This window comes from Mus caroli, chromosome 7 (assembly GCF_900094665.2).
Source record: "Mus caroli chromosome 7, CAROLI_EIJ_v1.1, whole genome shotgun sequence".
In the NCBI taxonomy this organism is placed as follows: domain Eukaryota; kingdom Metazoa; phylum Chordata; class Mammalia; order Rodentia; family Muridae; genus Mus; species Mus caroli.
The window spans coordinates 34,628,545-34,655,958 of NC_034576.1; the positions used below are offsets into that span (position 1 = coordinate 34,628,545).

Below are 27,414 nucleotides of genomic sequence, written 5' to 3' on the forward strand. Positions count from 1 at the left end.
CCCCATGGGGGAAGTTATCAAAGGACGACTCTTTATGTTCCTTTTCCCCTCTATGGTCCAGTGATCAAGTCCTGGGTTCCTTGAACAGCATGTGATAGGCACTTGGCTGGAGTCCTGGTAAAATAGAGCACCCTGTTTGAGCCCTCCTTTCTTTCATGGGAAGGCCTCACCCAGCCTCCTGCCAGCTCCCACGGGGGCACAAGGACTCCCTGAAGGAAATTCCTGGGAGGTAGCAAAACACCCGGGAAGGGAAGTTGCAGATTCAGCACTTTTCAGTCTCCAGGGCCAGCCCAGTGAGATAGTAAATGGCTGGTTCCAAAGTTTATTGCTGCGATTTCCCACTTCCATCAGCAGTCTCCCTTCCTGCTCTCCGAAGGTATTTCTCCTCACAGGAAGTAGCTGATCTAGAGGAATCTGTTTTTCACAAAAATGATCTAGGCACAGATAAATAAAACTGAAATGTTCCTGGCAGAAGCTGAACTTATCTGATTCTCCTATTTTGTATCTGACGGTGTCTCTCTGGGCTTTGTTGCCTAGAAGGAAAAAAAAAAGGGGGGAGGTGGGTGTTTAATAATTACCTCTGTTGACCTCTGTACCTTCTGGCTTCCTCCACGCCTAGGCACAAGACATGGCCCTTCCTGGAGCTTGGCCCTACAATTTCGGGCTGGGTGGTGGTCAGCTGAGAGAGCATCACCGACTCAGGTAAGGCCTGCTTCTGTCAAGCTGGGGCCTAGACAGAGAAGGAATTTAGACACAGGGTACCACCATCACCTCTCTCCATCACCTCTCTACTGTATGCTGAACTGGTTTATCCCAGCAAATCATTCCTGCCTTAGTACTTTTCAGTATGTTTCAATTCTTGGTTTATTTTATCTTTCTTCTTTTTCCTTTTTCTTTTAAAGACAGAGTCTTTCTATGTACCCTAAGTTGGCTTGACTTGCTGGGTAGCCCAGGCTGGCCTTGAACTTACTATTTCCTACCTCAGCTACCTCGGTACTGGGAGTACAGGTATGCATTAATATGTATGGAATAATGCCTTTATAGTTTTGAAAAGCAGTGACACTGGATCATGGAAGTAGAGTATATTTTAGATGTACTGGGAGCAAGGAGGAGGATACAAGATAATGAGAAGTGCAATGGGAAGCCCTGTGGCTTGGACAGCACTCAGGTCTGGCTTTCATCCTGGAGTGGAACGGAGTATTCTTGGGGAGACCCAGGACTGTGCTCTGCTCAGAGGGAGCAGCTCCTTGCTTTTGGTCAACCACCTAGATGCCCAAGCCTGAGAGAGACTTTGATGGCCCCACCCTTTGTATTTTGTTTGCATCAGCTGACTCAAGAGACTCCTCTCAGCCCCTGGAGCTAGCAGCGGGCAACAATGGAGGAGACAAGCCTGAGGAGACGGAGAGAGGATGAGAAATCCACCCACAGTACTGAACCCAAGACCACAAGTCTCCAGAAAGAGGTGAGGGGTTAGCAGGGTTGGGGTTGGCCAACTGGTGTTGAGCAGTGTTGGCCTCACTGGTCCCTAGAAGAAGTGTAGGATTGCTTGTTTGTTTACTGAACCAAGGTCTCGGCTATGTGGCTCTCAGCCTGGCCTGGAACTAAAGAGTCTTCTGCCTCAGCATCCTAAGAACTGGGATGACAGACAAACTGTATGCCAGCACCATACCTGGCGATGTTTTGTTGTTGCTGTTGTTTTTATAGTCTGTGTGTCGAGTCTTCATGGAGCTGGAACCACAGCAGTTGTGAGCCACTATGTGGGTTTTTGGAATAGAACTTGGGTCCTCAGAGCAGACCGCACTCTTAACTGCTGCACTGGCCCTCCACACCCTGACTGACTTTAGTACATTTAAAAGTGAACAGTTATCTGGACCTGTCTCTTGCAAGACACCCACCAGAGAATTTAGTAAACTCTTTTGAAGTTCATGTAGATATACTTATGTCCATTATGTGTTTCTCAGCAAGACATCTAACCTTACAGGGAACCTCTAAACCAACGGTCTTTTCAAAAAGGATCAGAGAGGCCTCTGATGGCTTGTTCCCCTAGGCCCCCCAGTTTCTTACCACAGCTGGCCCTCATCTGTCCCTGCTATGGTGCTGGGAATGTTTGAACCTCCAGCAACTGTGCTGATGTGCACCAGAGAGCCCAAGCCAGCGGGAGGAACAGACAGGTGGGCCCAGCTGAATGCACGAAGGTGTGCTGCGTGGTAGGGTTGAGTTCCAGGATAAGAGTGGAGGTGGATTGGAGCTGGGCACGCCACTCGGCACCTGTCCCAGGTATGTAGGCAGAGCAGGAGCCGAACAAGAAGGGCCGGGAAGCCTTTTAGGTTCATGGATGGGGAACCAGGGCTCCAGAAAGGCTCAAGATAGGTTTTGAACTCCAGATGGCTTCAAGGGCAACACTGGGGGACTCGGTCCATTGGGTCCAATTGTCTAGCAGGTAGGAGGTCTGAAGAGGGATGCCATGAAGCTATGTGGCCTGGTGGGGGATAATATATCCCAACTGAGGGTCAGCATGGAGTCTTTGTCCCCAGCAGCCAGGCACTGGACAGTGACATTGTCCTCCCTGCCAGTTGGAGTCCCAGTAGTGTCTTCTTGGGACCCCATGACCCTGCAGCCACCCAGCATAGCAAGAAAACCCCACATGTCTACACTCAGGCAGCCAGAGGCTGAATGGCTACTGATGTCCAATTTGGAAGCTACCAGTCTCTCTGAGGGAGGAAGGTTCTGGAGATCTCCAGAGGCACTGAGATAAGCCCACGCCCTGGGAAGGGCCGAGGAAGGAAAGGATGCCCAGGCAGCCTTGCTCAGCTAAAACTGGATGAAAAGCTGGCCTTGCTCCTCCTGATTCTCCATTTGTGTTTGCAGAGCCCTGGGCAGCCTCCAAGGGCCAGCGGTATTCAGTGGGAACGTGAGGCAGCTTTTTTCTTTCTTTTGTAATTCTACTTAGGGTTTTTTTTTTTTTTTTGACTCATTAATTGGTATAAAGTTTATGCAAAATAAAGTGTGCAGATTTTCCCTCCTCTTTTTCTTTTTGAGACAGGGTCTCACGCAGGAAAAGCTTCAAACTCAGCACAAGGAAGACCTCCCATTCCTGATCCTCCTGCCTCTACCTCACAAGTGCTGACATTTCAGGCCTGAGCCATCCGACTGCCTTCCTAAAACATTTTTTTTCCTAGAAAGCTTGGGCCTCTGAAGTGTCACCATAGGAAATTTGGTCACTGTCACCAGCGTTCCGCTCCTGGGAGGTCCCTACTGTTCATGTGGCCAGGACTCAGTCTTTGACTCTTGTCTTGATGTGGAAAACTTTCTTTTCTTTTTCTTTTTCTCCTTTGTCTTTTCCTTTTTCTTTTCCTTCCTTCCTTTCTCCCCCCCCCCCCTTCCTTTCTCCTTCCTTCATTTCTCCTTCCCTTCCTCCTTCTTCTTCCCCCACCCCTTTCACTTTCTCACTGAGAGTTTCACTATGTAGCCTAGGCTGGCCTTGAAGTCAAGCCTCAGCTTGGCCAGTGCTGGGAATGCTGGCCATCACAGCCATCGAAGACGTCTGTTCTGTTCTGACCAACTGAGGCTATGCTTTGCCTTCCTGGCTGTCTGCCTCAGTTCCACCCTCCTGCCCACTGAAATGGGTGTGATAGGGTATAGCCAAAACATGGGGCAGTTGTGATGTTTCAGTGTAAGGAAAGTGACCTGGCGCTTCCGTGGCAGCAGCACAGGGTGGACATGCCTGGAGCAGGAGTCAGTTTGGGTTCTTCTGGCCATACTGGGGTTGGGGCCAGGGGGAGGGGGAGTCACCTCTGGTCCTGTGAACTCCTGGCTGGTAGAATTAGTTCTATTCTTGCACATACAGGTGGGTCTTCTCAGTGGCATCTGTATCATTGTGGGCACCATCATCGGCTCCGGGATCTTCATCTCCCCCAAGTCTGTGCTGGCCAACACAGAATCCGTGGGGCCCTGTCTCATCATATGGGCAGCCTGTGGAATCCTGGCTACACTGGGTAATAGAGGCGACTCACTGGTGACTTCTCCGTCAAGAGTGGAGACAAGCCACATAAGCACAGGGTCTCATTTGGTAGCCCAGGCTGGTCTCAAACTGTGGTATGTGTGTTGCGGGGTGCAGCTGTGGTTCTGAGTCCTCAGCTTTGTCCCTCTCAGGGTGTCTAGACACTGCTGTACACCAGGCTGGAAAAATGGAGCAGAGCCTGGAACGGGTAGGGTTCTGCAGGATCCTGATCTGGGCTTTCTCTCTCTCTCTCTCTCTCTCTCTCTCTCTCTCTCTCTCTCTCTCGTGTGTGTGTGTGTGTGTGTGGTGTGTGTGTTCATTCTCAGAGGATCTTAGTGTTACAGCTCTTGTAGACAAAGGCCTTCTCTGACAGTCATCAATGAAATGGTCTCAGAGGATCTTAGCTTGTGTGCATACCTTTATTTGGGGTGGGCTTGTACACATACTTTATTCGGGGTGAACCGGGGGTCTATATGGACCTTTGTAGAGTGGGAAGTAGTTCTTAGGGTGAAGTTTCAATGGCTAGACTTTAAAGTACTGGGAATGCCTCCTTTGCATGGAGAAGCATTCCAGGAACCCCAGGTACTTGCTAGGGTGGGGACTGAACTTGAAGATCTGCCAAAGATAGAGGGTAGGGGGGGAGAGGGGAGGGGAAGGGGAGGGTTCCCCCAAAAAGGTCCTAGGTGTTGGGATTACAGGCTTGCACCACCATGCCCAGCTGGGTTCCTTGCAGTGGGTGTGTGGTAAATAAGGGTGAATCTGACTGCAGTTAGAGGTCCAGCAGCCAGAACTGGGCTGTTTAGAATGTGAGCCCTCAAAGGAGGAAGCTCCGTGGAATAGGATGGATCCTCCTAAGGAGGGGGCTCCCTTCTGTGTTGCAGGCGCCCTGTGCTTTGCAGAGCTTGGCACAATGATCACTAAGTCAGGGGGTGAGTACCCCTATCTGATGGAGGCCTTTGGCCCCATCCCTGCCTACCTCTTCTCCTGGACCAGCCTGATCGTCATGAAGCCCTCATCCTTTGCCATCATCTGTCTCAGCTTTTCGGAGTACGTGTGTGCAGCCTTTTACTCAGGTTGCAAGCCTCCTGCTGTGGTAGTGAAACTCCTGGCTGCTGCTGCCATCTGTGAGTCCCAGTAGGGGTCGGGGATGGAGGGGAGGAAAGGCAGGGAAGGCCTGAATTGTTATGTCTTGGGGACTCTAGTCTTGGCTCTTCCTTCCCCACACAGCAGGCCTGCAGGGTCTGCTGAAGCAGGCCCCTGTTGGCTATCCCAGCAGGTGTTATGCAACTCCCAGGTCTATGGGAGCTGCAAGAAGGGGGCTATCTTGGGATTTCCTTGTTCAGGGTCTGGCTGCTTCTTCTTCGCAGTCTGAGATTTCAAGGGTCATCATTGGTGTGTCTTAAAGTTGTTAAAACTAGTTTATTCAATTCTACTCCCTTCACTGAGGGTGGGGAGGGGGAGGAGAATAGAAAAGGAGAGATGGCTCTCCAGGACCTTGGGAAAAACCATGAATACAGAATGTGACCCGACTTGGGCCTTCCAGTGTTTATCACGACAGTGAATGCGCTGAGCGTGCGGCTTGGCAGCTATGTCCAGAATGTCTTCACGGCAGCCAAGATGGTGATCGTGGCCATCATCATCATCAGTGGACTGGTCTTCCTGGCCCAAGGTGAGGTGGGGCAGGCTGGGAGAGCAGGCCCCACCTGGCATGTGACTTCTTGTCTCCTGGAGCAGTCTTGCCCACTAGCGTGTGTGTTTTATGGTTTATATATTTGCACTTGCATGTTGGCATTGATTGATTGTCTGACAGACTGACTGACTGACTGACTGATTGATGATACAGGAACTTACCATATAGCCCAGGCTTGTCTCTAACTTACGATGCTCCTGCCTCAATATCCCGAGTGCTGGGATGGCAGACATATACTACCATGAGTAGTTTCGGTTCCTTTAATAAATGGGTCACAAGTCATAGCCTTCTTTCTGTTAGGGAGTGGAGTGATGCCAGTGTCTGGCCAGCTGACGTTNTCGCTTCACTGTCTGGCTTAATTTCAGGAAATGTAAAGAACTTTCAGAATTCTTTTGAGGGTACACAGACCTCTGTGGGTGCCATCAGCCTGGCATTTTACAATGGACTCTGGGCCTACGATGGTTGGTAAGTGCTCCTGGAACATCCCAAGTCCACTAGTGGGGTCTTTACGATGCTTTGGTTTCAGCTGCTACAGAGAGCAAAGATGTCCCCTCTCCGGGCCAAGCAGCTCCTTTAGCTCCACCGTCACAGTTCTTTTTACATGAAGGGCTCAAACTCTGACCTTCCTATGTCCCTGTGACATCATGGGGTCAAGACCCTTAACCCTTTCCTAGCTTGCAACTGGCACCAGCCCCTGACAGTGCCCAGTGAGGGTGTAGGTGGTGAAGCCTTGTGTAGAATACCATCTGAGCTGAATAGAGGCAGCACAGGCTGCCCAAACACCTGACAGGACCAACGGGTTTCAACAGTACTACGACGGCAGTCCGGGAGACATTAGATGGACTACGCTGTGTCCCTCAAGGCAGATGTATGACCATGGTGATGCTGGAATTCCCCTGTAACCACTAGTGCAGGGTTCATTTCCACAGAGAGCAAAGACTTAACCCAGTGACAGACAACTAGCTCTTGGCAGTTGCAAGGAAGAGCTGTCACCACCAGGACCTAGGGAGCAGAAGTTACCCTGCACTGCTGTGGAAAACTTTTTTGGCTTTTTTTTTTCCCTTCAGTACTCAGCACTCATTGCTTTACTTTATTTTGCTCTTCTTTTAATGTTGAGAATGGAACCTAGGGCTTTGTCTATGCTTGGAAAGCGTTCTATTGCTGAGCCACGCCCCCACGCCCTGGATTCTAGGCAGGGGCTCTACCACTGAACCATACCGCCAGCTCCACTGGGGGATTCTAGGTAGACACGGATGCTGAGCCATGACTTTCTGTCCTGTACAGTAGAAATCTTAAAAAGAGCCAACATTTTTTTTTTTCATTGCTTCACAAACTTAGAGGCATGGAGCACGTCACCGTGTCATCCTTGTTACTTTTGTCTAGGAACCAACTCAACTATATCACTGAAGAGCTTAGAAACCCTTACAGGTAAGAGCATCGCATGGGGCAGGAGCTGATGCTCCCACAGTCTGTTTCTCCTCTGTGGGCACAAAGTGGAGCTGCTGCCTCTTGCCACTGTTCTGTTATTCCACGAGCCTCTTTCACTTAGTCAATTCCTGCTCCCCGCGCCCATGGGCATGGGACCCAGGGCCTCGAGCATTCTGGGCAACTGTTCTCCCACTGGGCTATGCACGCCCTGTCGCTGATGGTCGCTGTTCAGCAATACCCGATGTGCTCACTAGCCCATCAGTCTGTCTCTGTTGGAAAGTGGCATGGCTGGTAATTGGAAGGAAGAACATCGACTTCCTTTATCTTTATTTTGCTTTAAGCCTTTGAAATGTCTCTTGTCTCTGTTGGGGCTCCTGTGGACTAGAATCAGGGAGGAAAGGAGGGAGGAAATAGACCAGATGAAAATCTCAATAGTACCAGTTTCACATGATGCTCTGGCGTGTCTTTGAGTTCCCGTGTCTTTGACCCTCCCAGAAACCTGCCCATGGCCATTGTCATTGGGATTCCTCTGGTGACTGTATGCTACATCCTCATGAATATTGCCTACTTCACAGTGATGACCCCAACGGAGCTCTTGCAGTCCCAGGCTGTGGCTGTGGTAAGTGGCTAATGCAGTGACCTTTGGAAGGAGGGAGACTTAGAGCAGACAGACTGGGCACACATCTAGGCTGGGGGCCAAAGGTAGTGGGTAAGATTGTCAACAAGAATGTCAACTGGGCACACATCTAGGCTGTGGCTGCTGGGCCCTCAGCCTCCCTCGCAGTTGCATGTAGCAGTGGCTGAAGGACCCTGGGCTGGAGTCCTCAGAGGAAGGAAGGAGGGGGAAGAGTGCAATGAGTGAGAGGAGGGGACTTTAGTCATGGGCTGTGGAACCTAAGCTGAGTAAGGGTACCAGGGCACCAAGGATGCAGAAAGCACCATGAACCCTGAGCCTGGCAGTTAAAACAAGGTCATGCCCTGTGAGGGGATCAATGAAGTAAGCAAGGTAGGGCTAGGAAGTAAGGTAATTAATTAGCAATTAATGTGAAGCAGGTCCAGGAAATGATATAGGGCCAGGAAGTGATGTAATTAAGGTGAAGCAGGTCCAGGAAGTGAGGTAAGGCCAGGAAGTGAGATAATTAAGGTGAGGTAGGGCTAGGAAGTCAGTGAGGTGAGCTAGGGACAAGAAATAAGATAATTGAGGTATGTCCAGGGAAGTGAGGTGGAGCTAGGAAACGGAAGTGAGAAGTAGGGCCAGCAAGTGAGGGTCAGGACAGTGAGGTGACTGACGGAGATGCCAGGGTGGTGGGCAAGGGTCCTGTCACTAGCAGACTGGGCTGCTCTGAAGGCTTCTCCCTTTTCCCTAGTAGAGGGCCCCAGAGGCTGTGCACAGTGAAATGTCATGGGGCTGGGGGTACCCAGTGAAATTCCTCAGTATGGTACTCTGCTTTTCTGCAGACCTTCGGAGACCGCGTTCTCTATCCAGCATCTTGGGTAGTCCCACTTTTTGTGGCATTTTCAACCATCGGTGCTGCTAATGGTACCTGCTTTACAGCCGGCAGGTAGGGTACCCCTCCTTGTCACAATCCTAGGTGACAAGAAAGTCAATGAGCAAGCCCTCCCCTACATCCTTAAAGTTCTCTGCTAGGTTAAATCCCACATGGGGCTGAACCCAGAGCACGCTGCGTGCACATGTACAAACTCTGAAGTCTAGATAGACAAGGGATGTGGCTTGGTCCTCAAAGTAAAGCAGGCAGGAAGGGGTGGACAGCCTTGCTGGATGGAATTGGCATGACGTGTGCACTTCGGTGATCCTGGGCTCTAAACGAGGGAACTTTGCCACTTTAAAATAAGGCAGAGGGAAGGGTCACTAGGTGAACAAGGCTTGGCTTCCACTTGGCACTTTCTGCGTTGCATTTTTCTCCCCAGATGATCCTTCCTGAACATTGTCATGTTAATATCTGCACCGACTTGACCAGGAATTGACAGGCTTTCCATAGTGGACAGATGCCCATGGCTGCAGGCTGTTAGTCTGTCACAGCTCAATTCTATGGCACTCTGGACAACTGTGGGGCTAATCACATGAGCAGGTGTACTTTGTCACTCTGGGCTGCTCTAGGTTCCGCTGGCTGTGTTGTTTCTCTTTGCGAGGCACATGCTTTAACTAAGCCCCTGGTGATGGGCCAAGCAGGAGTTGTTTCTATGAACACTGCTGTGGGGAACATTCTGGAACATGTCTTTGCCCAGGGTAGTGCTCTGAATGGACAGACTTCCAAGTGGTGCCGCCCAATATCCTATGTTACAAGTGAGTCCACACTACAAAATAATTCTGCTAAAGCTATAGTGAAGTGTATATAGGAGCTAGCCCCCAACTTTCTCCAGGTTCTGTGTTCCATCCCTAGCAAGGAAGGGAGACAGAGAAAAAGAGAGAGAGAGAGAGAGAGAGAGAGAGAGAGAGAGAGAGAGAGAGAGAGAGAGAAGAAGAAGAAGAAGAAGAAGAAGAAGAAGAAGAAGAANAGAGAGAGAGAGAGAGAGAGAGAGAGAGAAGAAGAAGAAGAAGAAGAAGAAGAAGAAGAAGAAGAAGAAGAAGAAGAAGAAGAAGAAGAAGAGGAGGAGGAGGAGGAGGAGGAGGAAGACTTTCAGCTAGTCTAGAGTCTTGATATTTATGTGTAAATTATTGAACATGTCTCTGCGCTACACTGTGATGTTTTGATGCCTGGCTGTATGGTCGAATGAGCAAATTAACCTATCCACCACCACCCATGCTTACTGGTTCTTTCTGGTGAGAACATTTCACACTAACTCTTAGCAGTCTTGAAATATGCATCAACAAAGCAGCAGTAGACATGTATATAAACACATCTCTCTAGTAGGATCCAAGAGCCCTTCAGGTATCTACCCAGGAGTGTCAGAGCTGGGCTATATGAAAGATCTGACTTGAGTTTTCTGAGGAGGCTCACACAGATTTCCAGTGACTGTGCCAATTTACAACCCCACTGGTAGTGAATAAGGGTTCCTCTTTCTCCACATCTTTGCCAGCATTGCTGAAATTGTTTTCCTGTGATCATCTTAACTGGAATAAATGGAATCTCAAAATAGTTTTCAGTTGCATTCTGCCATGCCTAAGGATGCTGGACACTTTTCCCATTTGATGACTGTTACTTGGGTATGTGTCTGTGTGGGCATGCAAGGACTGCGACACACATGGAGAGGTCAGTACACGTTTCAGGGGCCACTTCTCCCCTTTCACAGTGCGAGCCCCATGGTCAAACTCCACTGCTAGGCTTGACAGCAAAAATTCTCATCTGATGAGCCATCTTTCTACCCAACCAAGTGTGTTGAACACATTGTTTGTTTGTAGACAGGTTATTTCTATTTTTGATGGTTAAGAATAATGTTGTTATGAGCATTCATTTTTGTATTTTAAATGCATGCATTTTTCATGTGAAGCATATTTTCATCTTGGGTAAATTTCTAGCAATAAACTGCAAACTCATAAAGTAACTTGATTTTTGGTTTGTTGTTAATAGAAACTCTCGAAGTTTATCTAGATTGTAGAGCCCCAATTATGTATTTGGAAAAGAAAAGTGGAGCCTATTCTTATGAAGTTAAGGTAGCAGTATTGGTTAGGATGTGGCTCAGTGGCAGAGCCTGTGCTCAGCCTATGCAAAGTTCTGATTTCATCTGTAGAACAATAAAGAAAAAAGGACTAGAATATTAAATAAGACTAGGCTGATTTCTTTAGTTGCTTCCAACATTAGGAAAATTATGATGTACACTTTTCTCTAATCAAAAGACTTAATGAAGCATATGTTCTTATATAGACATAGTACCTCTTCCTAAATTATGATCATATTTCAAAGAGGTTGCCAAAGAGTTCTGGGTAGATATTTTTGGCCTGTGTAATTTTACTAAACTGTAGCTAGAAATTGCGGTCTTTACTGACATCAATACTTGAGAAATATTTTGTTTAGATTTTTATGCTCAATTACATGTCTGTGTGTCAGTGTGTCAGTATGTACATGTGAGTGGAACACCCATAGACACAGGAGGCATCAGAGCCCCCTGAAGCTGCAGTTACAGGCAATTGTCACTCACCCACAATGTGTGCTGGCAATTCTAGTTGGGCCCTCTGCACCAGCAGTATACACCCTTTAACTACTGAGCCATCTCTACAGTCCCCATTTGACTTACTTCTCTGAGTGTGTGTGTGCGTGCCAAAGGTGTCAGATCTCCTTGAACTAGAATCACAGGCAATTATGCCCCGAGCTCCACACCCCAGTCTACTTTTTCATTTTTTTCTTGCATAAGTCTTAGGAGTTGAGCAGGTATCCACTCAGAAACCACATCCCCCCTGCCCTGCCCTGGTGACTTCCATGGCACCAGGATTCTGGATGAGTTCCTCACAGGGGCAGCTAATCTTCACGGGCTCACCCTCCAGCCCCTTCCAGAGGACACTACCAGCAGACCGCCTTGCTGGTGACCTCAAAGGTGTCCTCTTTGTTCCCTGCATTGTTCTTTCAGGCTCATCTACGTGGCAGGCCGGGAAGGCCACATGCTTAAAGTGCTCTCCTACATCAGTGTCAAGCGCCTCACGCCAGCTCCTGCCCTCATATTTTATGTAAGTATGGGTTTCACCTGAGACAGCAGCAGAAAGCAGAGGGCTCTCTCTTGGCAGGAGATCCAGTACAGCTGTGCTGCTGAACCCAGGCTTTCTGAGAGAGCCACGCTCCCTTATTCCTAGACACAGACAGAATCCTCCAGGCTTCTGTGCCCTGCTCCTTACATGAATGGACTTATCTGTTCTGAGGCAGATGACGACAGGAAGGCCTACAGCTAAAATCCTCCCTGGCTGTGCTATCTTGGGGATAGGTAGGCCTGGCTCAGGGCCATAACACTAACTCCACTCGTGTCCATTTCCCCACTTACTCTGAAGATGAGTTAACAGACCCAGAAACTGGAATCCCAAGTCCAGGTCCAGGCCACAAATGAAGTCATGACCAGACCTGAATTTCATCATAGTCAAAACTTTAAAAACTTTTCTGTTACAATCATCCTTATAAAGCTAGTGTACAAAATGTATGTATGTGTTGTTTTGTCTTGCTTAAAATCATGACTTTAGGTCAGACATGGTGGTCTATACCCAGCACTCAAGAGGCTGAGGTAGGAAGATCACAAGTTTCAGGTCAGCCTGTATTACAGAGCAAGACTGTGTGCATGCATACATGCATGTAAGAGCGCACATATCCAGGGGCACAATTTCATAGACTCAAAGTTCAAGTTCTTCCTGTGGAGCCTAGAAAAGAGATAACAGTGGGCCAGGCTGAGCCTGCCTGCTGGGAGACAGGAAGTCGATGCAGCCAGGCAGAAGCTGCTCCCTCAGCCTTCTGTGAGGACAGGGACAATGTCTGTGTGCACTGGTGACCTAAAACATGACTCTTATTCCTCCTAGGGTATAATAGCCACCATTTACATCATCCCTGGGGACATCAACTCCTTAGTCAATTATTTCAGTTTTGCTGCATGGCTGTTTTATGGTATGACAATCCTAGGACTCGTTGTGATGAGATTCACAAGGAAAGATCTAGAGAGGCCCATCAAGGTAAGTCAGTCTGTGCTCACTGTCACAGCTGCTTTGGTTTCTGAAAAGAATTGGAAGGCAGCCATTTCTAATGCTCTTCATCCCCACTGCTCTGATGTTGAACATCCCCTGCTCATTTCAAATGATAGCTTAGGATCCACAGTCACAGTCACACTCACTCATCAAGCTGTAGAGAGTACCCACATCCCACCTGTCCCCAGTCCTGACAGGCCCTGGCCTCTCTGACATGCTTATACATTGATGAGGACTTTGGAACGGGCTCTGCTCCCAGCCTCTGTATATATATATATGTAGGGTGTGCTTCAGTCCTTCCATGGCCACAGGCTGATGCATGCTTACATACCAGTGAGGAAGTAGGATGAACCACCATGTTACTTATGCTTCTGGAAATGGGTAAGCACCAATCTAGGAAAGATGTAGGCAAAAGGAGGGCTGCAGTGGGCTGGAGGAGAGGCAGGATATTAGAGGGCTGCAGTGGGCAGGGGCACGGTAAGAAGGGCTCAGTTAGCTTAGGGCTCTGTTGCTTAGAGCTGTCTGATGGTCTAGTAGCATCTCAGCTGTTTACCCTCCACATCCAGGGTTCATTTAGCATCTCCAGCAGGCAAGATCATGGTGGCAGTGTAAGTATTTAGTCTTCGCAAACACCTTCATAAAAACAGCGATAAGCTGGGTGTGGTGGCGCACGCCTTTAATCCCAGCACTCGGGAGGCAGAGGCAGGCAGATTTCTGAGTTCGAGGCCAGCTTGGTCTACAAAGTGAGTTCCAGGAGGCCAGCTTGGTCTACAAAGTGAGTTCCAGGACAGCCAGGGCTATACAGAGAAACCCTGTCTCGAAAAAACCAAAAACCAAAAACCAAAAAAAAAAAAAAAAAAAAAACCCAGAAAAAAACAGCGATAAAATACCAAAGGGGAAAAAAATCTCATAGCCAGCATCATCAGCACATGAGAAAATGGGCGATTGCCACAACCCAAGACTGGGGGACAACGGAAGCACCAGTCACCCTGCACCCATAAGCTCTAGGATGGGCACACTGGGTGGGGCCCACTAGTGGAAGTGCAAGAGCAATGTAACTACCTCCTCCCCCCAGAGTCTTAGGATTTCCCCACAAAGCCTGGAGACAGAAGATACAGAAGAGTGAGTGTATCAGGGCACAGCTGGGAAGGGAGTCCCTAGGGAGGCCACGTTACACCTGAACATCACAGCACACGAGGAAGCACCAGGAAGGAACCTCACCAAGGAGCACAAGAACAAAGAAGCAAGCCAGGGACCAGGAACTGGGCAGGAGAGGGGAAGGTACTAGACAAAAATAAGTGTCTGAAAGAAAATGAAAAGCCAAGCAGAAAACATGTTCTAACTCAGGGATAAAAAAGAATGCCCGCGCAAGTGCAGTTCGTAGGCCATACATCCCTGGGGAGGGAAGGTGGTTGGAGGGAGGACTCCACTACCCAGCCTACAGCAAAAAGCACACACTTCAAGGGGAAGGCCAGAGCTAGTGCAGGCAACAAAATGTTTTCTGGTGCAAATGATGGAACTTTTAAATGTCCTTGGACATCCACTTCTTTCTTGTCTCTGCCTCCATCCCCAAGTCACTTCTAGAGACCCCAAGACCCCTTTGACCACACTTGGACCAGAAGACAATGCCATGTTAGCCCAGGGGAGACGATACAAGTCAGCCTGCGGTCCAGTCAAACTGACCTTGAAAAAGAGACCCTAGGGAGGGGTGCAGGAGGTCTTCCTGCGTCCTCAGCACTCAGGAGCAGGGAGCTGTGGGCTCAGTCCAACAAGGATACATCTATATCTATTTGAGACCTTGTCTTGAAGTGGAGGGAGGTACAGAGAGAGGAGGGGAAGAGAGAGAAATATTAGGCAAATGAATAAATAGAAAATAGGTTGGGATCTTATCAGGTAAGAACCCAAACTCAAAGCATTGCTTAAGACAAAGGTAAAAAAAAACAACAACAAATCCAACAAATCCCACCTCATTGATAAAAGCCAGAATGCACAGCTAAGAAGCCTACTTACCAACAACTGTAGTCACAAAGCTGCAGGAGAAACAGAATCAAACCCACTAACAGGCAGCTTGCAAACACCCACCCAGTCTGAGCAGGTCCAGACCTAGTAAAAGCAACTGAAGGTCTGAAGACTAAAACAAGGTGAAGAGCAGCCTGGGTTCTGAGCTTAGAGACTCCCATCAAGACCTGAGCAAGCCGCCATCTGCCTCCTCAAAGGCACATGGGAGGACAGATGGGATTGTCTTATGGTGGTCCAGCCAAAGAGCTCCTTCTTTCACCCGCAGCCACCTGTTTGCAGGAGTGAGCCTTAACACGGGCAGAAAGTCACACGGAGCTAGAGTTGAACACTGCATGGCATTAACGATCCGACGGGACATGGGAGGCGAGATGAGGGGAGGGAGGGAATATGGGAGTTGAAAGCAGGCAGCTTTAATTTGGTAGAGATGCAAACTTACTTTATATTCAAATGAAGCACCTGCTTTTTCACAGTCTACTAAGGACAAAGGCGGGAGAGGTGAAATGATGGGCAAAGTTGTGCCTGTGCTGGGCTCCCCCTCCCTCTTGTTTCTAACCCAGTTTCCGTGCCACGCCCACGTGTTGATGTTCTGCTTGCAGGTGCCCCTCTTCATCCCTATCATTGTGATTCTCGTATCTCTTTTCTTGATCCTGGCTCCAATCATCAGTGAGCCGGCCTGGGAGTATCTCTACTGTGTGTTGTTCATACTGAGTGGACTTATATTTTACTTCCTTTTTGTCTACTACAAGTTCGGATGGGCCCAGAGAATCTCCAGTAAGTATCAGCAGAAGGGTGTAAGGAAAGTGCCCCTACTGGACTCAGCACATTGCATTGCCTCTTCAGAACTGCACACTCCCCAGAGACGCCCTCTGCACCCACCCTTGGTGTCCTCTGCTCCTATCAATTACTATAACAAGGAGGCGGCAAAAGCACCATTGTGTATTGCCAAACACACATTCACTGCTAACAGTTTTCCTTGAAGACCACACTGAGGGTAGAGTTTACAAGCATCTATGCAGCTTCATCAGATGATGCCTTTGAGAGCATGGCCTTCATTGTTGTTGCTATTTTGAGGCCAAAATTACCCCAAAGGGATAGCTAGAACCAGAGCCAGGTATAGGACAAAGGCCGGAATCTACCCCTACCCCTGCACATCTCAGCCACAGATCTCTGTGTTCTGCTGTCTTGGTCCTCAGCTGTTTGGGCAAATGTTTTTAAAAGCTCGTTGCATTAGCTCTCTGTTTCTAAATGAAAAGTAAGGTGCCCCACAACACTGAACTATACCTGGCTTTGTGTTTCGAGACAGGGTCTCACCATGTTGCATAGGCTGGCATCCCAACTCTTGATCCTCCTGCCTCAGCCTTCCCAGTGCTCAGGTTACAGGTGTGTGTCACTGCGCTCAGCTATGCTTTACTTTTAAAGTTTATCATATTTAGTGTTTTGCTGTAGAGCAGATTCAGTCCCAAGAAACTCCAGACTCAAGGCTCCTGAGCATCAGTAGGTGGTGATGGAACCATAGCCTGTCTCCTTACTGCATGGTGACTCTTAAGGACAGGGATTAGGCTGTGCAGTTTAATTCTGGATCAAGCACGGGATGTTGTGCACTACAGCCACTTAGTGTTAACTGAGTGACTGTGATTAGAAAATGCCTCTTCAGTCGGGCAGTGCAAGCCTGGAATCAGTAATGGGCAGAGGTTGGAAGGTTACACAGAGAGATCATCTCAACAGAAACAAAAAAAAAGAAAACCTTTTTTATTTATTTACTTATTTTTCTGTGTAGCTCTGGCTGATCTGGAACTAACTTTGTAGACCACCAGGCTGGCCTTGAACTCATGGAGATCTGCCTGCTTCTTCCTTTCAAGTGCTGGGAAAAAAACCTATCTTTAAAGTAGAATGTCTGGCCCTTCCCTGTTGCATATCTGCAACTTAAGACAAGGACTTATAGTTGAGAGCCAAATGGAGCTGCGGACGGGGAAGGTCACCTTCAGCTTGAGCGGTGCCACTCTCTGCTCATGCTAACAGCTGTTAGAGCCGGTACACCTCACTTACCTCACAGGGATGCAAGAATTAAGAGGGAAAATTTATTTCCTGTCGACCAAAGTAAAGTATGATCTTTTCCTTTCCTGGGATGGCAGAGAGAGTGAAGCCTGCAGAAATCTAAGGACAGTCAGCATCAGGCTGCAGCTAGAGAACTAAGCGGCTCACTGTACCATCTGCTAAGACCTGATGACAAACTGCTATAATATGACTATCAGGAGGCTCAAACAGAATCGTGAGTTTGACTGAGGCCAGCCTGGGCTTAACAGCAAGGCACTGTCTTAAACAAACCACAAACACAATGAATTGGTCTAAGGTGGTGAAAGCAAAATGAACAATTTGTATTTTAACCCAAATGTCATCCTGGTTACTTGAGATTCATCCATGCTTTGCAGCAGATACACATGACTGAGTCATAGCATGCAGTCCTTTGGTAACTTACTTCTGAAGCTGCCATGCAGGGGCTGGGGCAGTTCTCACTATCTGTGAGTTTCAGTTCTCCTGTAATGCGGGTTCTAGCCCATGACACGCCACTGAGTCGAAACAGTGAACCTCATACCACTCTGCTCTAACTGCACCTATGCCTCGGCTTCTTCTGTTCCAGGGCCGGTCACAAAGCACCTGCAGATGCTGATGGAAGTCGTCCCACCGGAAAAGGACCCAGAGTAAAAGGTCCATCACTTGTAGCCCAAAGCTGTGATCAATTTATTTTTGTAAGCAATTATTTGTGGTTATTTCTTCCTGGTGTTTTTCTTAATGAAAACATGTATTCAGATATTTGTTTAATATTATTATTTTTAGCTATTCCTAATTCTGTGAGTTAAGGGTTTTAAGTAGAGGTAAGATACGTTTTCTGACATTATCAGGAATGATGGATGTGTTGGCACCTGCCTCTAATCCTAGCACAAGGAGGTGAACCTCTGTGACTTAGAGACCAGCCTGGTCTACAGACTGAGTTCAGGACAGCCAGACTACACTGAGACCCTGTCTCAAAACAAAACAACCAAAAACCAAAACCAAAACCAAAAAAAAAAAAAAAAACCAACCAACCAAACAAAAAAACCCAATCCAAACAAACAAACAAACAAACAAAAAAAACCAACAAAACCCCCAAAAAACCAAAAAGCAAAAAACAAAAACAAATTAAAAAAATCCAAAAACCAAGAAAAAGAAACCCCTGAGTTACCAGGAAATGTTACCCATTACCCAGTAGGATGGATGGCTAGGGAAGGCTGCAGAACAGCATGCCCATTGCAGAATTGCTAACTAATAAGTAGCAAGGCACAATGCCTAACTGAATGAAGGGGAGCTGGGCGGTAGCTCAGGGTATAGCACTTGCCTAGCACAGGCAAGGCTCTGTGTTTGTTACCACAGACAACAGAACAGGCAACCTCTAAACTCACCAAACCCACACGCAGATAAGCTGCTGCTCATGGTAGGTTTAAACTTGCTTCCCTCCTGCTCTTCCTTCGCACAGTGCCACCACTCCCATTTTTTACCCTGTGCTGTACATAGCTGCTCTGTGTCCAAGGCAACTCCACTGGGGCCAGCATCACACTCATGCTAACTTGCTGCCTTTGCTGGCATTTTACTCTCTAGAAAGTGTAAATGTTCCTTTGCATTTGACACAGAACAAGAAACTGTGACCAACATTACACTGGCGCTTTATTGATGATCCACTGCAAAGACAAGACACTCGTATCATATGGGAGCAATTCTAGAGCACAAACTCCTCAAGCATTTCCATGTCACATTTCAGAAATCTACCTCAATCAGCACAGTTTAATCTAATATAGGAAAACAATAGCTGATGTTTGCATAGCCAGTCTCCCATGTGCTACAAGATACTGCTCAGAGGTTTAAGTATTGGAAAATCTGACCACCTGAAAAAAATGATGTAAACAGAGCTGTGTCCCATTTCCTTGGGTTTTCTGGGACAGCCTGCCACTTGCACTCAGTGTTCAGTGCCACCACAGCCCTTCACCAGCTGGGGGGACCTGCGTTTGTACAAATGGACACTGACCACGCCCAGCCTCACAGCTGAATTGTTCCAGCAAGACACCATGCTTTCTGCTGTCTCAAGAGCCACTTTGCATTATGGCCACTCTGATACCAGCCTATCAACCTGAGAGTCATAGCAGCAAAAAGGATGTCCTCCTGGTAGCTGCCCAGGCTGGGCAGTCTCTGACCACTGGCAGAGGTCTGACCCTTCTCACAGTCACTGTGAAAGCCAGGTGTCTACCCCACAGCACCCTGGACTATCTTGGGCTGCGTGTGCTGAGATCTTATTTTACAGATAAGAAAACCAAGAGCCAGTGGGCCCAGCCCTGCTCCTGGCACAGAGAGCCTCAACTCTGCAGCGGCTCACTCCTGGAGTAACAGAAGTCTTGACCATCTGTGTTTCTTTTTATTTTTTTCTTCAGTTTTTTTGACACTGGTTCTTATGTAGCCCATGCTGGCCTGACACTTCTAGATCCTCCTGTCTCCACCTCTCAAAAGCTGGAATTACAGGCATGGGCACATCCTGGGATATCCATCCTTTCTGATATGAAGAGGAGTAAGCGCTTGGGGTAGTCACTCAGCAGTGCGGTCTCATCCAGGCCCCTTCTCACTTCTAGGGAAGCTGATGCAGAAATGCTAAGACACAGGGTTGTGAAGTACCCAGAGGCTCACCCTCCCAATTATTTCAGTGGCATTTAAATGATAACTGCACACACCCCTTCCCCAAACCAGAGTGTTACAGCTGCATTCAAAGTTGCCATTAGTGTTCTCAGGACTCACCTCATGGGGCACTCTGAGTGTTAACAACAAGCACTATGTTAGCATTTCTGAAAGCAAGTTCTGCCCAGCGGCCTGTAAGTCATTTGGTCCTGCTGAGTCTATCTTGCCTTTGGGAAAAGAAGTGAATTTGCATCTCTTAGAAGCTATCAAAGCCAGGAAAATGTAGGGGGTATTTGTGTGGCAGCAGTAGGTGCACTTAGGTCCCTCCCATGGTGATAGGGGCCGGCAAGCAGGGCTGGGTTTGTAAAAGTGTAGATGGGAACTTCAGTTTCTGTGTGTGAGACAAGCTCTGAGCAGTGTCACGCTCAGGTCTACACAGCAAAGGAGTAAACTAACTCCTTACACGGACAATCTACTACCTAATGTCAGGCAGGGATGCTCGCCCTCCGGTTCTACATGGAGTAGTCGGGATGAGCGGAGACTCACTGAGCACACACTGCACGAGCGTGCCTTACACTGGACCTTTGCTTGAAGAGACATTTTTGGAAACAGAACCTCCCTATACAGGCCAGGCTGCCCTCAAACTTGCAATCCTCATGCCTCAATCTCTTGAATGTTTGAATTTAAAATGTCTCTAACTTGCAGGGCAATGGTGGCGTACGCCTTTAATCCTAGCATCTGGGAGGCAGAGGCAGGCGGATTTCTGAGTTCGAGGCCAGCCTGGTCTACAGAGTGAGTTCCAGGACAGCCAGGGCTACACAGAGAAACCCTGTCTCGAAAAACAAAAACAACAAAAAAAACAAAACAAAACCAAAAAAATGTCTCTAACTTTCTGTGCCCCTGATTGCAGACCCTTCCTGGACTTTGCTTTGACAATCTTATCATAACCTGGCATGTCTACCCACTTTAAGTCAATTAAGAATCTCTCATTGACATCCATGGCAGTGCCACACAATGACAGTGACAAGCCACTGTCCAGGTGAAGGAGTTAGCCATGACTCATGTGTCCACTTCTGCCTTGTCTTCTCACCGTGGCGTTGGTTCACTCACGGCCTCACTCACTCTCACTTCCATCAGTAGTGTCTGAAGAGGAACCGCTGCTCTCAGCCAACGCTGCCACTTTGCAGGACAGGTTTTTAGAATTTACAACTAGAAGAGTTGGTATATTGAAAATAGTTTAGTACAGGTAATTACCCACACCACTATTTTGGTTGGTATAGCAAAAGTCCCATGGGCCTAGCTCTGGTTTTCTTGCAAATTATTTAAGCAAGCAATGAGCAGATAAGCAGCTGCTCTTAAATAGTTCTAAGGAAGAATATCGTCAAGGGTTTAGAGGTGTAGTATGGAACTGATGGTGTAGCTCAGTGGTACTGTGCTTTCCTACATACATGAAGCTATGGGTTCCATCACTCAAAATAGTTGAAGAAGAGTGTTCACTACTAAAGACCAATACATACTCATACGAGAACATTTAGCACCAAGATCAACCCTGGTTTCTAGGAACATTCATTAATCATTATTTCCACAAAGGTAGAATCCCCAAGAACAGCTTGTATCCACCCAATCTCCCTGCCCCGCCCCCACCCTCACCCGGGAAGCAGGGCCTGCCCATCTCACCCTTGGAGAAAGGGCTGTCCTCCTCATACTCCTCCCAGTGGTCAAAGTCAAAAGCCACATTAGGATTCTGTGCAACACAAGAGTGGACACAGGTGTGTAAGTGCAAGGTGCTCACGATCAGCAGCAGCCAGCCTCAGGCACACCAACTCACCCTCTGCTTGAGGAGGCCACACCAGCACTCCTGTTTCTCTTTTGCAAGTGTGATTAGAGGTTCATCATCCTTAATTATGCATTTGCAGTCATCTTTCCTTATGTCACCTTGCAGTTCCAGATCAGCCAAGTAAAACTTGTCTCCTACCCAGGCACTAGATTTTCAATAAAAATAAAGTCAGCCATCTAAAATGTATGTGATTTTAATTTTACTTTATCAGATACACACAAACCTACCTGAAAATGACTCTATCTGTAAAGAATTTACACTTATAATCTTTGACATTCCTTATTTTTATCTTTAAGATGACCACATCATCTTTTTGGAACCACTTTATTTGTGGGTGAAAGCTGGAAGGGAAGAAAAGGGCTTTGTACTTGGAGCATGCAGCTGCAGGCTGGGGGAGCTGCCCTGCGGCAGAAGCACATACCTACCTACCTTCTTCCATGTGGCTGTGGAGCTTTGCTAATGGTCTCGCTGCCAATGTCTCCAGATAAAACTCCTACACAAAATCAATGTGAAAATTTCCAGATTATTTATATACAACATACACACACACATTTTTGGTACCCAAGGCAAAGCAACTTTTACACACAGGATTATGTTAAGAGTATAAATTTCTGCTGGATGTGGTGGTGCACCCACAGATATGTAGAGAGACTCTGTCTCAAAAAACAAACACAAAGAAAATAAATTTCATTAAAACTCAGGCATCTAGCCGGGCGTGGTGGCGCACGCCTTTAATCCCAGCACTTGGGAGGCAGAGGCAGGCGGATTTCTGAGTTCGAGGCCAGCCTGGTCTACAAAGTGAGTTCCAGGACAGCCAGGGCTACACAGAGAAACCCTGTCTCGGAAAAAAAAACAAAAAAACAAAAAAACAAAAAACTCAGGCATCTAGTAGTAAATATTAGAAGAAACTAAAATGCACATCATTTAGGAAACTGACACAATAATCTAAACTAGAATAAACTTTCAAAGAACAGAATCTAGCAGGCAAGTGCAGGTGCTCTTGCAGAGGGGCCATGCTGCACTGCTGGTGGACAGGCGTCCAGGCCTGCTGGGCCCTTAGCCCACAGGCTTCCAGAACAGGCCAGCACTCAGACAGAACAACTGCTGAACAAACATCTCTAGGACAACAGAATTTAGACTTTACCTAAAATACTTAAAACATAAAACAAAGCTCTAGATTTGATTCACAACAATGCAAAAAAAAAAAAAAAAAAGCAGTTTTAATCACAATAGCACCTACGGAAAAACAACCTTACTGTTCTCAAAAACCCCTGGTATAAAAATAAACACTAGTAATTTATATTATAGAATATAAATAACATAAAAATGAAACCACACCACTGTCTGCAATGCTACAGACTGGAGGAAGCTGCAGTGTACGTGACATGCTTCCAACTTAGCAAAACTGGCAGTGATAGGAACAAGAAGAAAAAGGTGGGTCACTGGGGAGGCTCTGCCAACTCTGGCCAGTAGATGTAAGTGCGGACGGTCTCTTCACTGGTTAACTCTCCCCACAGAGACAGCCACACTGTTCAGTGCTGTCCATGTGGGCTGTTCTATGCTCAATACCTCAGTAGAAGGGAAGCCTAAATATGGGAAAGTCACAACTTGAGGTCAAGCTTCTTTTAAATACAGGCACTAACCAGGCTTTTGGTTATCTGAGTCCTCCTGGAAACCAGCTCCTCTTTCTGTACCTCCGTCTCCTTGCTGAGTGCCCTGCAAACACACGGTGTCTTCTACTGTTGTAGGTATCCTGAACAGAAGAGGCAGAGGTTAAATGGATTTGAGGAGACTCTGGCACAAGACGGTACAGACATTAAACAACTCAGATGCATCCTGGAGTCAAACCTACCTGGAGTTTGTGTGGGCTACAGACAATGGGAGTGCAGGCTAGTCAGCTTTGCTCTTGTGTGCTCTTGCGGCAACCAAGCACCCAGGTAGGAGTGGGGTGGCTAGACACCTGATCAGAGAAAGATGCTCTCTCGCTTGCTCAGCTGGCCTTTCCTTCAAGCTCCTTGAACTGGGAAGGGGAGCACACGCAGCTTCTCCACTCACACAGAGAGCACAGGTGCAGAGCTAGTTTCTCCTCCTCCCTACCTGGCTCCTCCAATGTCTTTCCCAGAATCTGTTATTACTAGTTTGGGTCAACTTCTAGAAATATTGTTTTCATAAAATGTAAGTATCAGTGGGGTAGGGGCAGGGAGGTGGCTCTCCAGCTCTGAGGTCAGTGAGGCAGGAAGGTCTAGAGTAAGATGTGGCTTCAAAAAAAAAATTCCATTCACATCTTTATGCACAGAAATCCACTAAATCCAATACAGTTCCCTTTCATTTTTGCCTATTACTAATTTAGAGATTACCTCATTCAGGTGACCATCTTGAAAAAAATTTTACCCCCCCCCCCCCCACACACACACTGCAGCCAAGAGCAGTGGTACACACCTTTAATCCCAACTCTTGGAAGGCAGAGGCAAGCAGATCTCTTGAGTTCAAGGACAGACTAGTCTACACAGCAAGTTCTAGGACAGCCAGGACTATGTATAGACCTTGTCTCAAATAAAAAAAAAGTAAAAATATTTATCACTAATCTTTTGGCTCTTTAAGTAGATAATCAGTTGTTTTAGTTAGGGTTTCTGTTGCTCTGACAGAACACTTCTACCAAGAGCAACCTTGAGAGTAAAGAGTTTATTTCAGTTTATAGTTCCACATCACAGTCCATCAGTGAAGGGGAGAGAGCAGGGCAGGAACATGGAAGCAAGAGCCAATGCAGAGGCCATGGAGCAATGCTGCTTACTGGCTTGCTTCTTGTGGATTTTCAGCTGCTTGTTTTATACAACTCAGGACCACCAGCCCAGGAGTGGGAGTATCCATAGAGAGCTGGGTCCTTCCTCCTCCATCAATCACTAAGAAAATGCCCTATAGGTTTGCCTACAGCCCATTTTATGGAAGTATTTTCTTAATCCGGGTTCCCTCTTCACAGATCTGTCTAGATTTGTATTAAATTGACAAAAACAACCAGCACAGAAGTCATGTTGTTCAAAATAAAAAACAAAAAGGTTGATACCAGGGAACACTTCCTTGCAACCCCACTGCCCAGTTTCTGTGCTTATGGATGACAATGCAATTCACTGTGCACAGGCTTTTAGAGAGAACTTAAGCTTACACCTGCATGGCAGATACAGACATCTGTAAAGAGAGCAAAGGCTTACTTTGTCTCTGGAGGCTTCTGTTTATATGAACCTAGCCTACAACCCTGGAACTGGCAGAGGGCCTCCATCTCTGCCTCCACCAAAGCACTGCCCTCCCTCCCATACTGGATACAAGCATGCCTACCCACCCCAGTCTGCCCCTTCCTCCTTACATGCCTTATCTTCAACCTCACTCCAACAGGCCAGGGGCCCTTCTTGCTGCTTCCTCAGTACAGATTGTCCTTTCAGTTGACCTTAAAACGTGCTGTGTCCTAAAGCAAACTCTGGGCCTTTGAGCTGGCCCCACCCAAACATCTCTTCTTATCCACAGCGTCAACACTCTCTGTCATTGCATCTTAGAACCCCAATCCCTGTCAGCCCCTCAATCCTGTGACCTCACATCAGGCAGAGCCCAGAACGTCCTCCTCTTCCTATCCCAGGGGCCACCCTCACCTGCCTACCAATCTTTCTGAGCATCATTTTATCTCCTCATTCCTACATGCTGCTTTCAGCTCTGAATACTTTTTTTTTTTTTTCGAGACAGGGTTTCTCTGTGTAGCCCTGGCTGTCCTGGAACTCACTTTGAAGACTGGGCTGACCTCGAACTCAGAAATCCATCTGCCTCTACCTCCTGAGTGCTGGAATTAAAGGCGTGAGCCTCCACCGCCCGGCTCTGAATACTTTTGACATGCCCACAGCCTAATTACACAGGCAGAGATACCAAACATGCCTACTCTTGCTAATGGGCCACACTTGCCTGGCTCCTGATTTCTTCTCAAAGGCTCTCTTCTCATAGCCCTAAAGTTCCACCACCACCCTCTATCAGAATCTCCCTAAACTTGAAACTCTAAGTGCTATGTAATAGGAGTCTCTTTCCAGACCACTACATCCTATACTTCTGAAGAGTAAAATTTGCTATTTAGTCTTTAATAAACAGGCCCAGGCAAGTCCAGGCACAGCAAGACCCACCCTGTAGCAAGGAATGTCTGGCCATAAAAGATAAGAAAAGGAATGCAAGAACTGGCCAGAGCTATCAAGGCTGATTCAATAGCCATCTGGCAGGATGGCGCCTCCCTGGGTGGTGCCTCCCTCAGTCCACCATAAATCATTCATTAACCAGATGTCCTGTGAACCTCGATAAGTCCCAGGCCCTTATGCCTCCCTACGCCCTAGCTGGCACGTACTACCCTGTTAACTTGTAATCACCCCACTGACATTTAAATGAGCCAATCATGTGTAACCGCGCCAATTCTTTCTACTCCTCCCTTTTGGTTTGTGGTTTTTGCCTTTATAAACCTGTGAAAAGTTTAGGCCGGGGTCGAACTCCTCTACCCCTGCACGGTGTATGAGTCTTGACCCCAGCATGCTGGTTTGAGCGCTCCTTTGTTGCTTGTGTGCCATTAAAGCCTCGTGTGGTTACAGCAAGCTCAGTCTCAGCGTCTCACTGGGTGCGCACCTGAGACTTGAGTGAGGATCTCCCTTGGGGGGGGGGGGGTGTCTTTCATTTGGGGGCTCGTCCGGGATTTGCGCGACCACCCAGGGGTCCTAGACCCACTTGGAGGTAAGGTCCTCTGTCTTGTCTTGGTTTTGTGTCTATATTCTCTCTGAAAATCTGGTGCGCAGTTTTGGTTTTGCAAATGCTCTTTTGAGGCCACGTTCCAGGAGGGAGAGCGGAGTGGATAAGGATAGATGTGTCCAGGTGTCCACCATTCGTTCGTCCCAGGAGGACAGGGGGAGGACCAGGGACGCCTGGTGGATCCCCCGCGGAGAGAGTCAGGAGACAGGTTTTCTCCTTGACAATCTGTTTCTGAGGCCTGTTTCTAGGCCGTCTGATTCCTTTCAGGAATTCTGGTTGACTCGGAGTCAGGTACTGGTTTTGTCTTTGAGTCTTGTAGTCTTTGTAATTGTTTTTATCGTGTGTGTGGCAGAGCTCGAAATGGGACAGACTGTGACGACCCCACTAACAGTGACTCAGAACCATTGGACGGACGTTAAGACTAGGTCCCACAATCTTTCCGTCGAGGTCAAGAAGGGACCTTGGCAAACTTTTTGCTCCTCTGAATGGCCAACTTTCGGTGTGGACTGGCCATCGGAGGGAAACTTCAGCCTGCCTATTATTCTCGCGAGTTGTTTTTCAGGCCGCGGGGGGGGGGGCAATCCTGATCAGGTACCGTATATTATCGTGTGGCAGGACCTGGTCCAAAACCCACCACCCTGGCTGTGGACCTGGACTTCAGGAGCCTAGGCAGCGATGGTGGCCATAGCCACGAAACCAAAAGTGACGTCCCCAGATCTGCCAGAGCCCGTTCCATCGCCCCCCTCTCCCCACCGCGCATCTATCCTGAAATTGATGATGTCTTTCTCCTTGACTCCTCCCCACCTCCTTACCCCCAACCAACTCCTCAACCCGTTCCCCCACAGCTGCCTGCCCCAGCGGACCCCCGGGCGGCCTCTGAGACAGGACCGAGAGGAGGGACTCGTAGCCACAGAGGCCGCAGCCCAGAGGGAAGTGGATCTAGACCAGATTCCACCGTTGCTTTGCCTTTAAGAGCTAATGTGGGGGGACCTGCCCCTGCCCCTGGGGAGTTGGTCCCACTGCAGTATTAGCCATTTTCGTTGGCCGATATGTATAACTGGAAGACTAATCACCTTTCTTTTTCAGAGAACCACTCAAGGCTTAACGGGATTCCTCGAGTCCCTAATGTTCTCTCATCAGCCCACTTGAGATGACTGCCAACAACTTTTGCAGGTCCTCTTTACAACTGAAGAGAGAGAAAGGATCCTGCTAGAAGCCAGAAAGAATGTCCCAGGACCAGATGGGACCCCTCACTAATCTCCCCAACCTTGTAGATGCAGCTTTCCCCTTGGCCCGTCCTGACTGGGACTTCAACACTGCGGAAGGTAGGGAGCGTCTCAGGGTCTCACGGTCTACCGTCGGACTCTAGT

The 27,414-nt window shown here is 47.9% G+C and overlaps 2 protein-coding genes across 7 annotated transcripts in view; one reads left to right on the forward strand and one right to left on the reverse strand.

Moving 5' to 3' along the window:
• The first annotated feature begins 360 nt into the window (after window positions 1-360).
• On the forward strand, window positions 361-17,562 carry Slc7a9 (solute carrier family 7 member 9). 3 transcript variants are annotated; one of them, XM_029479943.1, is made up of 14 exons: window positions 361-376; window positions 620-702; window positions 1,328-1,462; window positions 3,848-3,995; window positions 4,882-5,124; window positions 5,544-5,669; window positions 6,056-6,155; window positions 7,074-7,118; window positions 7,614-7,737; window positions 8,577-8,680; window positions 11,643-11,739; window positions 12,571-12,720; window positions 15,348-15,522; window positions 17,390-17,471. In XM_029479943.1, exons 3-14 carry the CDS (start codon window positions 1,376-1,378, stop codon window positions 17,452-17,454), a joined length of 1,464 nt encoding a protein of 487 aa, XP_029335803.1. In that variant the 5' UTR covers window positions 361-376; window positions 620-702; window positions 1,328-1,375; the 3' UTR covers window positions 17,455-17,471. The 3 variants fall into 3 exon arrangements, with proteins under 3 accessions (XP_029335803.1, XP_021024087.1, XP_029335804.1); XM_021168428.2 differs by lacking the exon at window positions 361-376 and adding an exon at window positions 903-1,008 and having other exon boundaries at window positions 640-702; window positions 17,390-17,562; XM_029479944.1 differs by lacking the exons at window positions 361-376; window positions 620-702 and adding an exon at window positions 729-845.
• Window positions 17,563-18,426: 864 nt separating this feature from the next.
• Window positions 18,427-27,414, reverse strand: part of Tdrd12 (tudor domain containing 12) — an 84,402-nt gene continuing 75,414 nt past the window's right edge. For 3 of the 4 annotated variants that reach the window (XM_021169022.2, XM_021169020.2, XM_029479942.1), the window contains 6 exons: window positions 22,927-23,036; window positions 21,713-21,776; window positions 21,511-21,624; window positions 21,275-21,428; window positions 21,124-21,190; window positions 20,335-20,655 (listed from right to left, as the gene is read on the reverse strand). In XM_021169022.2, the coding sequence (XP_021024681.1) occupies window positions 20,561-20,655; window positions 21,124-21,190; window positions 21,275-21,428; window positions 21,511-21,624; window positions 21,713-21,776; window positions 22,927-23,036 (604 nt within the window). In that variant the 3' untranslated portion in view covers window positions 20,335-20,560. Of the gene's footprint in view, window positions 20,656-21,123; window positions 21,191-21,274; window positions 21,429-21,510; window positions 21,625-21,712; window positions 21,777-22,926; window positions 23,037-27,414 lie in introns of all 4 variants that reach the window. The other variant, XM_021169021.2, reaches the window with a different exon arrangement.